Raw genomic sequence first — 17,153 nt, forward strand, 5'->3', positions numbered from 1 at the left:
CAGAGGGGATCTCACTTTCTTATCAAGTGGCTCGCACGTCGAGGAGTCAGCTGAGTTTTATGTTGTACTCAAAACAGTCAGGTACATCTGATGAAGTCAGACGTTGTGAACAGCTGTTCATTGGATATGTGGAGGTAGAGTATTACTGTTTTCCCTTCAGAGTAAGGACTGCTTAAACACGACAAGATCTGTTAAGTCAGCCTTAAATAACGGGGAGGGGGTTTAAAGGAGAAGTTCACCAAAAAATCTTATCTAAATTTAGTCATCACTCAGCCCCATGCCAATGGAATATCAGATGAAGTTTCATAGTCCTCAAAGCATTTCTGGAGCTTCACAGCAAAACAGCGTTGCGGTATTTTCCTAAACAAATGATGTAGATGGGGACTTGTTTTAAAAAATAAACACAACATGGCTCCATGCAGCTCATCTGGTGTAATCCAAGTCTCAGAAGCCCCAGTGAAGCTGCTACAGTGAAGATTTTGTCTTACAAAATGGTGTAAAGAACGTTTTTTCAAATCCATTTGGGATCTCTGGGCTTCTGGAGACTTGAATTACACCAGACAAGCTGTATGGAGCCATTTTATGTTTGTTTTTTTGTCCCTTTCTACTTCAGTTGTTTAGGAGGAGGCTGCAACACTGTTTTGTTTTGTGGACTACAACACATACTTTCCATCGGCATGGGGGGAGCATGAATTTTCTTTTTTTAGGTGAACTTATCCTTTAAGAGACATTTCCCACTTACTGGCCAAGACATAAAACAGCCCAATCAGTATGAACGAGAAGAGTCAGAACTCAGAAAAAATTCAGCTGGACTCCTGAGCTACCCGTAAATATTGAATAGATACAAAATCCAAGGGCATAATGTTTGCATGTTCCATGCATGCTAGGATTTAACTTTGACTTTGGCATTGTCTCTTGAAACACTACGTTCTTGATGTGTTCCTCAACAATTTCAATATTTAGATTTAGCTCCCACTTTTCATAACCATGAGTTATCATGAAGTCATTCTAACCTGAGAACAACGTCTACAAGAAAGCTTAACAAAGTGAACGGCTCCACAGGTGACAGATAAGCTGACTCCAGGATGTTTATGTACTGTATACTATGCATGTTCATTATTCAGGATTATCTCTCTGCTGTGTCTGAGAGTGGAATGTTTCCATTTTGCCTACATACAGAAACTCATTGACATTTCCTGTAAATGTGCCAGATGTCAGAAGATGCGTTATAGTTTGGTCATCTGCTTTGTGCCTCAAAATACACAGCATCCTTGATTGTCAGAGTAGTTTGTTGTGTTTTCAGTGCCACCCTTTCATTCTGATTATGTTTTCTCATTCTCATGTCTGTAATTTCAGGCTATTTACAGATAATTAAAATCTCTGCTGGTTTACACATAAATAGAAAAGTCAATGACTCTGTCCCTCAGGAGGCCAGTGTGACCCAAAGTCAAAAGCCTCCCATAACTGTATCTCGTTTGGCGCCGGTTATGTTCTCGATAAAGGAAAGGAGACTTGCATTGGCACATCAAACGTTTTAACATATATGATTCTGACAGATTATAATCCATTCTGAGATTGAAATCATGGCGCTTGAGCCTACAGGATTGATGCAAAAGACTGATGCATTTCTAACAGGAAAGAAAACACATGTATGACAGTTAAAATTCAGTCTTTGGACATAACCTTTTGAGAAATAGTCTGATCCATATATAAACATTTTGAAAATAGAAAGGTGAAGGGTTTGTACATTTTTAAACAAAAGTAATTAAATAAATGTGTTTGACATCCAGTTTCTTTTGTGTGGATCTTCTAATGCTGAAGCTATGCATGGAATCAGAAACATTCAGCACATGATAAGCTTGTAAAACTACCAAGCATGGTCAGTACACACTGCACTGACGGTGCCAACTGTGTCCTGCCTTGTCGTTGCATCTCCACTGGAGGGCGACAAAGCGACACAAAAGCAACAAAGGGGAGCATTAAACAGAGTGACTTTCAGGCCACTAGTACATGTTATACTTAATTGCCTGTTTACGCGTTGATCATTTTTGTGTGAAATATATGCTGTAATATCAGTAAGTCTCCAGTTACTTTGCTTTAATTGTTATGAATTTATTTTTTGCATATACTCCTACTTTGAATTACATGTATTGTAATGGACGAACAGCCAATCATATCCCAAATACCATCAGATACGTACGCAACTGATCGTGTAATTTCCGACAGCACTGGAAGGCAGCAACATTTCCGAGGAGAAGTGGGCTTGGTGATGTTGCCTTCACGAGCTGATCCGCAGTCGGTTATTGAAACACCTCCCCCTGCCAATAGGCCCAACACTGGCTGCGAATAAACCGACTCTGGGTCAGCAGCAGGCACAGAGAGCGCCGTACAGGAAGCCAGGAAGTCAGAAACTTACCACTACTGCGATAAGAACTTCTGGTGGACAGACGCACAGGAGACGTACAGTTGGAAATATAGAAATACAAACTTTACTTTTGTTCGCGTCATTTTGTTGCAAGCTAGCTTCCAGCGATGGACAAGCTTCGTCGTGTGTTAAGCGGCCAAGAGGACAACGAGGAGTTGGGTCTCACAGCACAGGTACCGACTGTATGACAGTATACACTGCTAATGCTAACGTTGTGTAAACGGCTAAAATGTAATGATAAAAACATAGCCCTGTGTTAGTTTTGTTTCCTGTGTGTGGCCGAGACCGCGTTACCGCTCAGACACCTGCTATTAATGTGTTTTTATTTTCTTTGAGTTAACTTTCAGTTTTGCTAATAGCAGCAGCTATCGGTGAAAATGTCAGTAGACGATAGGTTGACGTTAGCTCTGGTAGCATCCCAAGACGGTAGCTAACCAGTGTCGCTGTCATGTGTCCAGCTACTCGGTGTGTTTTTAGCCCCTTTTAAAGCTAGCCTAGCTAGCATGTTTTCTGTCAGCATTTAATACATTTTATTGTTTGTTCATTTATACCTTTTCCCCACGCATTGACGATGAGGAGGAAATGAGGTAAGTTGCCTACTTGAACACTGTTTTTGAACTTTATAAAATGTTACTCATGGCACATCTGCTTTACAGGTGGTTTTAGTGGTTATTTGCATAAGGTCAGTTTACTGTGTAATGTCCTGTGCCTGTGCTGTGAGTGTTTGTATTGTAATGTAATACTGCAGCTGGGTGTTATTTGCGTGGCTCTAGCCAACATTATTAAATCATCAGTAGGAAGCCTGTGGCTCTCTCTGCAGGTCATTAGGTTTGTCTTGTGACATCCTCCCATTGTTCCCACCAGGTCCTTGATGCCACCTCTCTCAGCTACAGCACCAGGGTGAAGTGGTTCGTCATATGCTTTGCTGGAGGCATCCTGTGCTCAATACTCGTGAGTCTCTCTGCCTTTTATGTTGAAAAGGCAGCTTTAATGTTCTGTATGACTTTGTACAGACATCAGGAATGCAGAAAATGCAGAGCGCACATAATGCTGTTAATAGAGTTTGCAATGGTCCATGTTTGTAGTCACAATAAAACACTCAAGTTGTTAACATGGCTTGGCAGGACAAATCCCCGTCCTCGTGCGCTTGCAGATTATGCTTAGTTAACACGTAAAGGTTGCTTTATTTGAGGAAGGAGCTTAAGGTTTTGGTTTGTAGTGTAGTTGGCAGTTAATATGACAGGAAGTCTTGTAACAGGAGGCACTTGCTGATTACACTTTGAAGCCACTGCTTAGTCATACTTCACACTGACTAAGTCCGAAACACAATCTCAAAATGTAGGCAGGCCTGGGTGGTGAGATTCACAGAGGTCAGGGAATCTCTGTGCACTTGTCAGCAGACAACACATAAGGCCTCTTCCATTCTTACATTTAAAAGACGCTCAAAGCGGGAGAGCCACATTCCTTTTTCAAGAAAATATGCTCCTTTTATGAGCTGGGGTTATTAGCTGCATGTTATTTGAATTTCCAACCCCCCCAAATTATAACACTTCTGTCAATTGTTAGTTGCTAGTAGTTGAATGTGATCCAAATAGTGAATGTGTATTATTATACTACCCAGCCAGTGATTTTTAACATTTATATTTTGTATTTTGACACTAGGGGGAGCCCATTATGTTTCAGTAAATAAAGGATAAGCCACAGAATTCCTTGTTGTGTTTTTCTATGTATGTTTTTATTTTTCCAAGAAAGAAACCTAAGATTTCAGTCTTCAATCTAATTAAAGTTCAGGATTCATTCAGCTACTTGTTAAGACTATTTTCCCTCCCTCCTCTTGGAAACCTTGCATAACATGTTTTTGCAAATTGCAATCACATTGGCTTTCTCTGAAACTGTAAAAAAAAAATGCCCAAACCAGCAATTACATGCTCTCTAGTCTACACTGCATGGCCCTTCAGCAGTTTGAAGTCATGTAACAACAGTGTGCATGTGCTGCGCTTCTTCCTTTTCTTCTTCTTCTTCTTCTTCTTCTTCTTCTTCTTCTTCTTCTCTGTATTTATTGGCAGATCACCAACCAGCTCTAAAGGTGGATACTACCACTCCCTATATTGTGTGTGCATGTTGCACTTGTTAAGTCAATGAAAAGAATTTCAGCTTCATATTATCTGCTCCATTTATCAGATATAATTCCACCAATACTGATTTATAGCTAATAATATACATTTCCTAACATTAGGACAATAATTTATCCAATATATATCGTGCATCTCTGATTTTGTGTGTGTGGTGTGGTGACATTATTCTGTGTCGCTGATGGAGAGTATGTTGCTGTTTTACCAGGGTTCAGCACTGCTGTTTCTTCCAAATGGAGTCAAGCTTTTTGCCGTCTTCTACACACTAGGGAATATCGCAGCTCTTGCCAGGTAAGAGTCTACATCAATCAATTAAGCAGTCCAAGAATTGTAATGTCTAGTATGGCGCATTGCCCAATATAAAAAACAAATGATAATGCATTGGGCTCAAAAATCATTCTTTCCTTGATGACTGTCTGCCATTCTGTCATCATTGGCACAGCAACACATTTTACTAGAAAGCTTATTGATGATAAACAGTGGTGACTACTGGTTCTGCTCCAGACCAGGATTATAGCGAAAATGATAATCTCCATTATTTAATCAGATTAGCATAATTATTCAATTTTCTTCATGCTACTTCCATTTAAATGAACAGAAATCTGTCTTTACTATCACACTGTACTTACAGCTCCAGTTAAAAAAAAAAGTTGTGACGTGTAAAACAAGAGTAAAACAATGTGATAATTTGCTAATCCTTTTTTGGCATATACTCAATTGAAAACAGCACAAAGACAATATATTTAGTGTTTGACCTCATCAACTTCATTGCTCTTGTAAATATATGCTTATTCTGAATTTGATGCCAGCAACATGTTTCAGGTTGGAACTGGGGCAACAAAAGACTGAGAAAGTACACTGAGCAGCAAAGGGTTAAATTGCTCCTATTAGAGTGTATTTAATTGTGATCTAGATCTTTATGCTGTTAATTCTGTGTCAGAATGTCACATGAAAAGTCAGAAGGAAATGATAAGTGATAGATAAACGATGGTCAGCAGGAACACATTAGCTGTCTTTGTCTCCTAACTGTTGGATGTGCTGGTTGTCTCTAAGAGTAGAGTCACTGTTAGTGTTTGCTTTCATGTTATTATTTTCCAAGTTTTCATGAACAAGGTCTGCTTCCTTGTGACAGGGCGCCATACTTAAAAAATAAATCTGTTATTACAGGTTATGTCACACAGGCCTTCTTTGTGCATTGTTCTAAGTTACGCAAACCTGAACTTGTAACGTTGCTCAATACAGTAAGCTTTACATTTAAAATCAGTCAAGATAGATTAAGCCAGTATTCTTAGGATGTGGCTGTGTGCTCTAATAACGCTTCTACACTGACATATATACACTGTATTTGACAACGTTATGGATTATTAAATAGTTGATAATCCAAGGTCTTAACACTGATGTCTTTGACTTCTTTGACAGACAGTGAACCATTGATGAGGGGTGTTTTTCAGACAGGGCAGACAGGCAGTCTCTATTTCAGGTATCATGTGTCCAGAGGGTTTAGATGTGTCAAGAAACTGGGTCATCTTCTGCTTTCATAGCCCAGGTTACTAATCCAAACCAAGATGGTGTATTGTTATTCTCAGGATGTTACAAATCAATTTTCATCTGTATGTCACTTTGAGTGCAAGAAGATTACACAGAGAAGATGTGTTCCTCTATCTAACCCACAGTAGTGGAAGAATATTTCAAAAATAGGAGTTACTGTCATAATGAGCCACAATCAAGGGTAAAATAACACAATAAACATACATTATCTGTAGTATATATTGTTTCGTTCTGTCAATAATATGACCTGTTTTCTTCAAGCAATAAAAGTGCTCAATTTGATTCATTTTGTTTGCCACAGCAGGCTTGTAAAGGATGTCTTTTTGTTCTGTAGCCAGAAAAAAAATGTAGCTTTAAATCAAACTTTAGCTGATTACTTTCACTGTTTTAGAATTAGAGTTACAGTTTCTCTGGACAATCCAGCATTAGTTTCATATCATTAATGGGATTAACGATGCTGTCATCCTTCTCCCTAATCAGCAGTAGCAGCGTGTGCATGGGCATCATTAGTGTCTCTGTCATATTGAGCAGTTAAAAAAAAACAAGCCTCCATCCGTCTGAGCAGACCAGTATAGAGAGCCTGCGTCAACAGAGACTACTCTGGTGTCTCATCTAACAGATGTGACGCTCCACGGACTCACTCTTCCCACTCAGCACTGCCGAGCCCAGAGCTGCGTGCCTCGTCAGCGGGGAAAGCCTTTGTCTTGTTACATTCACTGACGTCACGCATGCATCATGTAGGAGGTTTTAAATGTGTCATCGTAGTGTCGGGCATGAAATATTAACCTGCTAAGAATTGCAACATATAGTGTAAATTTGACTATGGTGTCCACACAATGCTGATGTCGCTCGGAAGAGATTTGTTTGTGTATACGTGCATGCATATGAAGACCATTGTGAAATTCACGTTAACCATAAAGTTTATAAAGTATTCGTTTTCGGCTGGCTGCACAATCGATTATTGGTTATTCATTAATAGGAGATGAAATATGCTGGACGTTTTTAAAACAGTAAGCTGTTATAAACACTGACTCGATCTGTGGTCAATGCAAAATCAGAGTAGGCGACATCAGGAGATAAGGGTAAACAGGTAAAGAAAACAAGTTACTTGAATGATACATTACTCAGACCAGTATTCATACCAATACATTTTTTCATACCAGTATTTTGTAGTCAAAGTACACCACTGTCATGCAGGGTTTCAGGTAGAAAACAAACATGATGCCGGTCCACGTGTCCTGGAAGATTTTAATGTCCTGACAAATTCAGCTTAGGGTTAGGGTTAACAATAAAACATCTTTCTCCAGAGTCGCTAACATCACCTTTAATACAATTAAACTGTGCTCAGAGGGATTTATTTTCACCCGACATCATGACCAGAGAGATTTAATATGTCCAATGTCAACAGATTTTCCCAGTAAAATCCAATAATTACCAGTTAACATAAACCCTGCAGATGAGTCCTTCACACCTAATCTGGAAATGAACATAATCACAATAATCTCATCGATTTAAGATTTTAAACAACAGGTTAATGTACATTTTTACTGATGTGTAAACGTGTAATTAACATGTTTCTTTTTTGTTCATTTTAAAGCACCTGCTTCCTAATGGGACCGCTAAAACAGCTGAAGCGCATGTTTGAACCAACAAGGCTGATAGCCACCATTGTTATGCTGGTAAATACTGTGTTTTGATGTTATTTTGGATTTTTGCATTTACACTGTAGAATCTGCTTTCACCAACTCTGGAGGGTTTAAAAGGTCTCACGTTCAGTTAAAGTTGCAGTTGTTCTCCTCACTTTGGGATCTTAAAGCATTGTGTCGATTAAATAACTTATGTAGAAAACTCATTTCAACTTGACACTACGGATGTTTCCTGTTGGCAGATTAAGTAACTTTTCTTGTATAGAATTTAGCATTTCCCGTGCAACGCTGAAAGAAATTAAGTGTCAGATGGCAAACGTCACTCTGCCAACAAGATAACCATTCCTTTCTTTTTCCACCAGCTCTGCCTTGTCTTAACGCTCTGTGCAGTGTTTTGGGTAAGTAGATAATGCATCATTTTAAAGCCACTTGCATCCCTTTTTGTTTTTCATTTCAACAATCAGGTTAACCGTTTTCTGTTTTATTTTACAGTGGCATAAAAAAGGCCTGGCAATCATCTTCTGTATTATGCAGTTTTTGGCAATGACATGGTAAGTGTGACCTGACAGTCTCAGCCATCTCTCTACTGTAGTGTGGTTAGTAATTAATTTACTCATCAGTCACTCACACCCACTCAGATGGGGCCATCTGTCCGTGATAGAGAACTTTTCCCCAGCTGCTTTAGCTTGCGTTAAATGTCCGTGAGTGTAGATAATCACACTGCTGGTGCTTTAAGCTGACCTTCTGCTGTTGACACGTGCGTGGTTCAATCTATAAATGGTTAAACTTGCACTATTAATGTCACATTTCACATTAAAATACACTATACCTGGATTCCAATTGTTTTAGCGCGTCATTTCGTTTCAGGATAGCTCAAGTTTTGTTAACTTTGGCTATAAAGAGTCAAATCCATGCTGTATAAGTGTAATATAATGATGTTAAGATGCACATAAAATATAATATCAGCTTTGATCAGATTGATTTGCCCTAGTTTCCTCAGCTGTTGGTGACATCAGCTTGTTCAGTCGGTCATGTTGTGGTAGGTAGGTTGCCAGTCATCATAGGTCAGAATATTTTTGGCCGGTAGAGCAGGCGGTGGTGCCTGGATCAGTGCAGACTTACTTATGCACAGACAGGTATTTCCGCCTGTGTTGTTTATAAACAAGACAAAGTCGCTGCCAGCTGTCTCGTGGGTCACAACTACTCCTACAGTCACAGTTGAATGGACTAGTTAGAATAAAGGGGGCTCCTGGGTCATGAAGTTTTCATTTCATCCGCTTTGTAAACTTATGTGTCTGTCACGATTTTATGTTATCAACTCATTTTATATATCTTACTGAACATATTTTCTTATCAACTAACATAACACAGAGCAGTACACCACAAACAGAAAATGCACATTTGCAGTTCTTCATGTCATCTGGCAGAGCGTTCCACTGAGTCGTGGCTTTCGTAGAGAAAGCTGTATGAAAGCTTTAATCTGCGGTGTTCAGCTGAAAAAATAAAAACGTTGTAGATTATTTATGTTTACTGGGGCCGTTTAGTTTGTTGATCGAGTAGTCAGTCTACAGGAAATTTATCATCGATATTTCTGGTAATTGATTAATAGCTTATGTTGTTTATGAAGAAACATTTCCTGTAAACATTGCAGCTTTGCTGCTTTATTATAGTATCTTCGGATTTGAGAATATAGTCAGACAAAACCTTACTTTTCAGCTTCAGGAAATTTTGATTAACAATTTTGGCTATTTACTGATATTATTTTTTAGACTAAATGAATTGATTAAACAAAAGTATTAGACCGAATTGATAATGTGAATTATTCTGTGTCACAGCCCTATTTATCTTTAATATGTCTTAAATGTGGCTTTCTAAATCTTACAGATAACTCAGACTAGCTGATAGAGAAAAGAGCACATATTGTAATGAGGTCAGCAGGGTTAAGTTCCTTCACAGTAGTGAATAATCAGACCTGTGAGTGATGTGTGTGGGCATGTCAGTACTTGTATGTTCATTAATTTGAACATATTTGCACAGCAGTAACAAAAGACTTGTGTGAATGTGGATGGAAACACAAACCCCCCGGCAGCAGGAAGGGAACGGACAATATCAGTGCATCACTGAGCAGGACTGTGTCAGCCTCCTAACTACATTTTAGCACCCACATGTAGTACATTCACTTCCGCTCTGCCTGCGTTCTCAGAGGCATCACCATGACGACCACAAGTCACACATCCCGAGCTCATTCTTAACAGACTGGGGGGCATAGTGCACTCCCACGCAGGAGCTCAGACGTCTGTGTGAAGGTGGTTCTGTTATAAGACACACACACACACACAAACACACACAGAGGAGGGCAAAGTCCAGTCCTCAGGCTGACTTCAGGGAAATGACCATATGACACTGTAGCACTGCAGACTGACACTGCGTCACTATAGATCATGGCAGGCAGTGGGAGGTTTAATATTAAAACAGCACAGATAACTTTTACTGAACTTGTTTGCTTAGTTCACTTTTTTACATTAGACAGTCAGAACATTCACTTTTAACTGTGTACAGTACAAGAGTGTCATGCTAACTGGTGACCACATAAGATGGTGGTCATGCTCAAACTTTGGCTGCAGTTAATCATTCAACTGCTGTACCAGATTCCTCACATATTTGAAATATATGAAGTGTTTGATCAGGGACTTTCCACTGACTTCTGCTGTAATCACTTCCAGCACAGGGTATCATGTTTTTGTTGTACTTGGTGTTTGGCTACCAATCTGTCTGGCGTCATTAGTGTAAAGATTACAGTGTAATTCATTCACAATCACATTTAGTTAATCCCCTTGCTAAGCGACATCAAAGACCCTACAGTCCAGTGATTACAACTTGGAGCATTTAAACACTTACTTTACATTTTGGCGTGCTACTCATCAGGAAGCCATTATTACGCCACTATAAAGTCCTAAAGCCATCCTCTCCTGTGTTCCTTCTGGTGTTTGTTTATGCTTTTAATCTCTTCGACATCACATCATTACAAACCCATGATGTTCAGACAGGATCATTAAACCACACTGGATTTTAAGTTGAAGTAAACACCTTCAGTTATTTACTGATACCAAATACATGAGGTTGAATTACAGGAAAATGGTGAAACTGAAACATTTTTTTTTATGATTATTATTTTTTTCTTCTTCTAATATTTCACTGATGTGGCCGTACAGCGTGGAAAACAAAATCCATCAGAGGGAAAACATCACATTCATTACATTATTTGAATGAAATACTAATGGTCATGTTTTCTTCAGCTGGTGTGTTAGGTTGACATGCTCAGCCTTGTATGTTTTTCTATTTAATTAGTAACTTTTTAAACAATGGTCATTGTTCCGTCATCCTGATTTCTGTGTATTTTTCTGTTTCAGGTATAGCATCTCTTACATTCCATTCGCCAGGTAAGACAGCACAATTATCTTTTTACATTGATGTGTGTCCGTCCATTATGGTATTTTCAGTTGTATGCTTACTAGTTCAAGTTCCTTTTTTTTGTCAGTTACGATCTGATTTCAATACCTGAATTTTACTGATACCAAAGCTCTTTTTTCTTGAATATTGTTGGTATTAGTGTTAGTATCATTGTTGGTGTTGGTATTATGTGTAAGGTTACATGAGGCTGTAGTAAACCACACAGCACTTCTTATTAAAAAAAGCAAAACACATACAAAAATTGATTAAATTCCAATGTGAGCAAGGAGATGTTGAGTTGGCCGGCTTTTACAAGCTCACTCAATAGCAGGCTGTGTCATTTTGCATGAAGGCTGGTTCATGATCTAGCTCAAACTCTGCCTACAAAAACAACATGGGCACTACTAAATGTCTTTATAGAACTGTTGAATTACTAATAATTAATACATTTGTGCTCTTGGCTTAAAATCATATTATTGAATATGTATAATTCATAAAAACATCTGGTTATGAAATCTCGATATCTACATGGATCTGACGCCGTTTTCAGCTACCATTTATATCTCAATAACACCCTGTCTACAAAAGTCTACTGCACTGCCACACACAACAAATACTGTGAGCGACCCTTCAATGAAAACATGTTTTCATTTTCCCTAAACTCTGTTTGCCTCCACCATATGGCTGTAATCCCCCCTACGACTAGTGCAGGCACTTTTAGTGGCCAACAAATGGCAGCTTATTGTCTCACACTGCTCTGTGCTCTCGCCCTGTTGTGACATTATTTGCTTTATCCATTATATCTAAATGAAATCATTTCTTGAATAATGCTCTCTCTGCCAGATTTACCATAATATTCTCTCCTGATGTAGCTTGTGATGAGCTTATGTTAAGCTCTGAAGGGTTAAAGCAAACATTTTGATTAGATCTAGACACGTAAGATGAGGATAAAAATCTAATAGTCACATAATGGTCTGTCGCACAGGTTACTTGCTTTAATGTAGATTAAGCCTTGAAGCCTTGAAAGCACAGTAGAGAATATTAAATGAAAGAAAATTCTCCCTTAAACTCAGATGTTCACTTCTCAATTTGTCCCATATGGTTGGTGTACCACCTCAGTGCTTTCCCTAAGCTAAGCATGAGGTGTGATGTTTTGTCAGTCCAGCTGTAAGCAGGGTTATGTCTCTTTTGGTGAGAGGTCCAGAGCCCCCGTGCAGCCCCCCCATTAAGTGCCTTGTGTATTTGGGCGACCCTATAATCCGTCCTGACAGCTGAGGGACGTCCTATAGCCACCCCGAGTTCCCCCTCCCCCAACACAAATGCTAACAACAATACAAAGCTGAGACAAAGACCTTTTTCCCGTGCCACCCTTCCAAAAACCAAATTCCTTCAGAGAAATGCTAATTTGACTGCTCGTTCCTTGACTGAAATTCTCCTGATCACTTATTTACTTGTTACTCCTTTGTTATTATATATATTTTTGTCAACACATTATTGTTCTTTCTCCTTAAGCTTCTTACTTTAATCCATTTTTCATTTAATTTAGATTTGATCATTTAGCTCTCTGTTTTTTGCCCTGTTGTCACAAAGCAGCAGCATATTTTGATCACAGACGTTTATCCCTCCGAGTGACACATTAAAAAGCATTAGACTGCGGTCTCTTCCTATTCCTGTCTGTGGTCAAACAAACTGTGGTAGCTGGCCAGTCACAACACCACATGGCCAGTGGACTTGATCCTTTAATGTATTTTACCTAGTTGCCTATTTATAACCTCTCACGCCTGCAGAGCAAGGTGCTAAAACCTGCTGCCTGTGCACTTCCCACAGTGCTTTTGAGCTACTGTTGCTCTGATATTTAATCAGAAATGTGAGGAAAGTCTCTGAGACTCATCACTTATTCATGAAGGTTTTGGGGGAAGCAGAAATAGCATCAAGACTCAAGTGAATATATATAAAAAAACAAACCTCAGGCAAGTGTGTGAGGATTCTGGTGTTGAGCGTTTTTTTGTTGATACATCAGAGGGATGAACAAGAGCATCTAAAGGAGCAAGTCTCCCGTCTGTCCACCGACCTCCTCTCCTCCCTCCCAGACTGCTTATGATCCCCCCTTCTCCTTTTAACCTTGACGCCTTTCACACCTCCTCCACCGAAATTTGACTGAGGGCCCCAGGCGAAGTCTGCATAGCAACACACCGATGGCAAGAGCAATAGCGGTGTGAGGGGAGCAGGCGAAGACCGATCTGTGGTAACCATGGCGATCGCTCGTATTGCATCATCCCTCAACACAGAGTACCTGGAGTAAAAGGGAGCCCCCATCTCTGTGAGCATGTGGTGCTTCCCCGCCAAAACACGCTCACTTATTCATGACGAGCCACACCCAAATCGTTGTAACAAAGGATGGAAGTGCTTTTATTTTGTCGCTTTTAATTCTGTACGCATGACAGAATTTTTAGCCTCTGCTGTATTTATGTTTTCCTGGGTCCCTTTTTAAGACCTCTTCTTTATTAGTCGTTTTTCACACATTTCTTTCTTGTTCTTTCTCTACAGGGACGCTGTGATGAAATGCTTCACTACCTGTCTGAGTTAGGACTCATCACCCCACGATTTCACGTGAAGACTGGTCCTAATATGCAAACTGCAATAACAGTTGCTTTGTAAAATATACATCTGTGTTGTTTATACACTATACCTGCAGGTTTTTACTATGGCTTTTTCATACTGTGAATTCTTGCTTTTTAAGTCTAGCTGCCAGTCTCTGACTATAATCAGATTATAACACTTTTCTTCTGCTTTTGATGTGTTTGACATGAGTGCCTTTAATGCTTAATATATTTAAAGATATTCCTATATTTTCAGAGGATTTTATACCGTTGAAGTGCAGGGAAATTATTTTGACTTTGCTATACAATATTGTTTGCAATACAAGTGCCTTAACATTATACATATATATATAAACAAATTCAAATATATATATATATATATATATATATATATATATATATATATATATATATATATATCTACGAAGAGATCTGTTGACATAGTGACCAACCAAACATATTTACATCTTAAACAGTGTGAGATTCCATTTTTCTTCTGGATGTTTAAATTGTGTTTTGACTTCTCATTAAAACACGCTGTCTTTCTGTATCTGTGTATGAGGCACTGATGTATAAAGAAGCTCTCAGATGCGCTTCAGTGTTTATTTATGATTATTTTCCCTCAGGGTGATTGAGTCATTGCTTCGCTCATGATGCACTGGGATGTATGATGTCCACCACACTTTTGTGGATTTTCCAGCTAAAGAGATTTAAAAAAAAAAAAAGAAAAAAAGCAGCCTCTGTCTAGTCTGATAGACTTCAACATGTATTTGAACACACCTGCCCCCCCCCTCCTTTAGGCTCATCAAATTACATTAAAATTGCCTCTCCTTTGTAGATTTGATTTCCTGCCAGATGTAGCAATGACCCAGTTAATTACGCTTTTCTGAGCATTGTGCTTTTGACGTGACCTAATAACCCAGTATAGCTCGCACAGGGTTCCCTATATTGCTTCGGCATGATGGCATAGCCTTTGAGGATGCGGTTGTCATGACAACCTCCTCCGGAAGAATTCATAACCTCAGCCATCCCCCCATGTGTGGTGCAGATGTTCACATTATCCTGATTAGGAGGTGTATTTTTTCTACTACAAAACACTTTGAAACGACAACCAGTCATTGATCTCTCTCCAGATTTAGTTTTAAAGTGAAAATAATGGATTTAAAACAGTTTTTTTTTAAAAAATCTAAATGTGATATTATGAGCCACATATAGAAGTCCCAGCACGCTCTGTTTCCCTGTGTATTCGCTCATCGTTTAACAAACATGCCTTCAGGTTTTCTTTCTGCCTGACGCTACTAAAAAAACAGAACTTCCTGTTGTGCAGCCCCCACATACTTTCATTAGGCGCTTGTATAATGTGGTGGTGGATTAGCATGGACAAAATCTCCCCTCAGTACTACTTGTTCAACTAACTTGGCAGAGACCCAGCAAATCCTTGAGCGATTAATCTTCGGGGGCAAAAATAATTCTGTTGAGTGAACGGAGCGGGGTTGTTTTTGTGATCGGTTTTCTTTGCCCGCTGTTATTTTTTTTGGATTACGGCAAAGTTTGAGGATGAAAGGGGAAGCGCGCTGACCCCAGCAATCTGTTAGTCTCCCAACTGTTTCCTCTTCATTACATCTAATCCATTGTTATGTCAGAGGAGAGGGATCCCATACCACGGCAAGCACTGGAATGAAACAAGCCTGGGTGTCCTCTGCAGCTTAATGATCCAGCTCATCTTGTGAAAATGAATAAATAACTTGGCTTGTGTTGTCACGGGTAATATAATTGCCTTCTTATATTAATTCCAAGGATGACTCAGACTGTTGGCTGGAATTTATTATTGGTTTTGGTGAAGGACTCCATTAAAATATTCAGCTACAGAAACACAACTTTGGTTTCATTGTACTGAAATTCAAACACAAAACATGTCCTCGACTTAATGTAACACATTTCCTGTTTTAAAGTGATTCATTTGTAGGCTGCAGCTCTGAAAATGTTCTTACACTCAAATTCCACATATTGACGCGTTAATCACCAGAGCTGCTGAATAACATAGTTGTTTAAAGACTCGGTGGCAAAATGTTTCCTCAGGCAATATCAAATAAACAGTCTAAAAACTATAAATGTGGAAGCAAGTATTGATTTCCTCTTACGCGCCACACTGAGGGAAACAGAATCACATTGAATCAATTGTAGAACTGTCTGGCTGAAAGTGCAGATAACAGCAGAAAGGAAGAGAAATCAATACTGGAGACTATTTGTATATTCCCCCAGATGTCTTTCATGGGCTTACATGGCTGAAAGAACAACAATGGACCATGTACACACATCAGTTAATTGACATTCGAGACTTTATTGACTGACTGAAAGGGATCAAATCAAACTGTATTGTGACAGTGACATGTTTTGTTTTGTTAGTTCAAGGACAGTCAGGGTTATCTTTAGGCATCGAATAGTATTTCTACATGTAAGGTACATAGAGGTTTATTCTACATTACAGACCTACAGATGAAAAATGTGCATTTTGTAGTGGGAGTGAAAAGACGTCTTTACCACGTGTTTCAATTTGTAAAAATGTATATCAACTAGAATTATAGATGGTCTCAAGAAGATTTTAGAATATCGCCAGAGTAGCCTAACCGTTAACTGCTGCTAACTATTGTTGCGGTTAGTTATCTCAGTTAGCCATGCAGTTAGCAGTCCGATTAGCTGACTTGAGTCAGTCTGACCGGACTGGGAGCTCGGAGCAGGGGTGATTTTGTGTTTACACCGCCAGCACAGGAGCTTTGGACCTCTTGTAGCAGGAGGTTTTTAGGCCTGGGCAGAGGGGACCCAGCGGAGAAGGCTGGCTGGGAGCGGCTAGCTGGATAGCACGGCCCAGCTGCCAAGATAAAATGTTAGCAGTTGACGTTTCTGTGTACCACTGACACGTCTAAGTTTGTACGTGTCATAGGCTATCTACCATATTGAATTTTGGCATTTGTAGATGTGAAACTACAGGGTATTTTTGACAAGGGACCATGACATATTAACATTTGTAAGTGTGACACCACTGGATATTTTTAAGGACAACTCGGGACATTCTCCACCAGTCATGTTCGTTTCGACAGAACAGGTATGTTAAGCTAAAACACAATGTTTTCCGAACCACAACCAAGTGTTTTTTGTGCCTAAACCTAACCCGAGCCAAGCACAACATTGTCGTGAGATAGAAATAGAAAATTGGTCCTAAACACATGTAAAATCGCAACGTAATGAAGCATACATTTTAATTTATCTGTAGTTTGGCAGAAACGTACTTAACTAACATTCATCCTGGCTATAGAGTTGGTTAGCACGCTAACTTCAGTACATCTCTAACAGA

At 39.3% G+C, this 17,153-nt stretch overlaps 1 protein-coding gene across 1 annotated transcript; it reads left to right on the top strand.

Moving 5' to 3' along the window:
• The first annotated feature begins 2,376 nt into the window (after window positions 1–2,376).
• On the top strand, window positions 2,377–14,395 carry sft2d1 (SFT2 domain containing 1). The gene is made up of 8 exons (XM_073482561.1): window positions 2,377–2,598; window positions 3,290–3,376; window positions 4,766–4,848; window positions 7,703–7,784; window positions 8,114–8,149; window positions 8,244–8,302; window positions 11,162–11,191; window positions 13,749–14,395. The coding sequence occupies exons 1-8, from the start codon at window positions 2,533–2,535 to the stop codon at window positions 13,786–13,788; spliced, it is 483 nt and encodes a 160-aa protein (XP_073338662.1). The 5' UTR covers window positions 2,377–2,532; the 3' UTR covers window positions 13,789–14,395.
• Window positions 14,396–17,153: the final 2,758 nt, after the last annotated feature.

This window comes from Pagrus major, chromosome 15 (genome assembly GCF_040436345.1).
Source record: "Pagrus major chromosome 15, Pma_NU_1.0".
In the NCBI taxonomy this organism is placed as follows: Eukaryota; Metazoa; Chordata; class Actinopteri; order Spariformes; family Sparidae; genus Pagrus; species Pagrus major.

Bases quoted from the DNA above. Each gene is read 5' to 3' on its own strand.
- sft2d1 (XM_073482561.1), top strand. From the start codon at position 2,533: ATGGACAAGCTTCGTCGTGTGTTAAGCGGCCAAGAGGACAACGAGGAG. The intron at 7,785-8,113 runs GTAAATACTGTG...TTTTTCCACCAG, and splicing joins TAGCCACCATTGTTATGCTG to CTCTGCCTTGTCTTAACGCT. The intron at 11,192-13,748 runs GTAAGACAGCAC...CTTTCTCTACAG, and splicing joins TCTTACATTCCATTCGCCAG to GGACGCTGTGATGAAATGCT.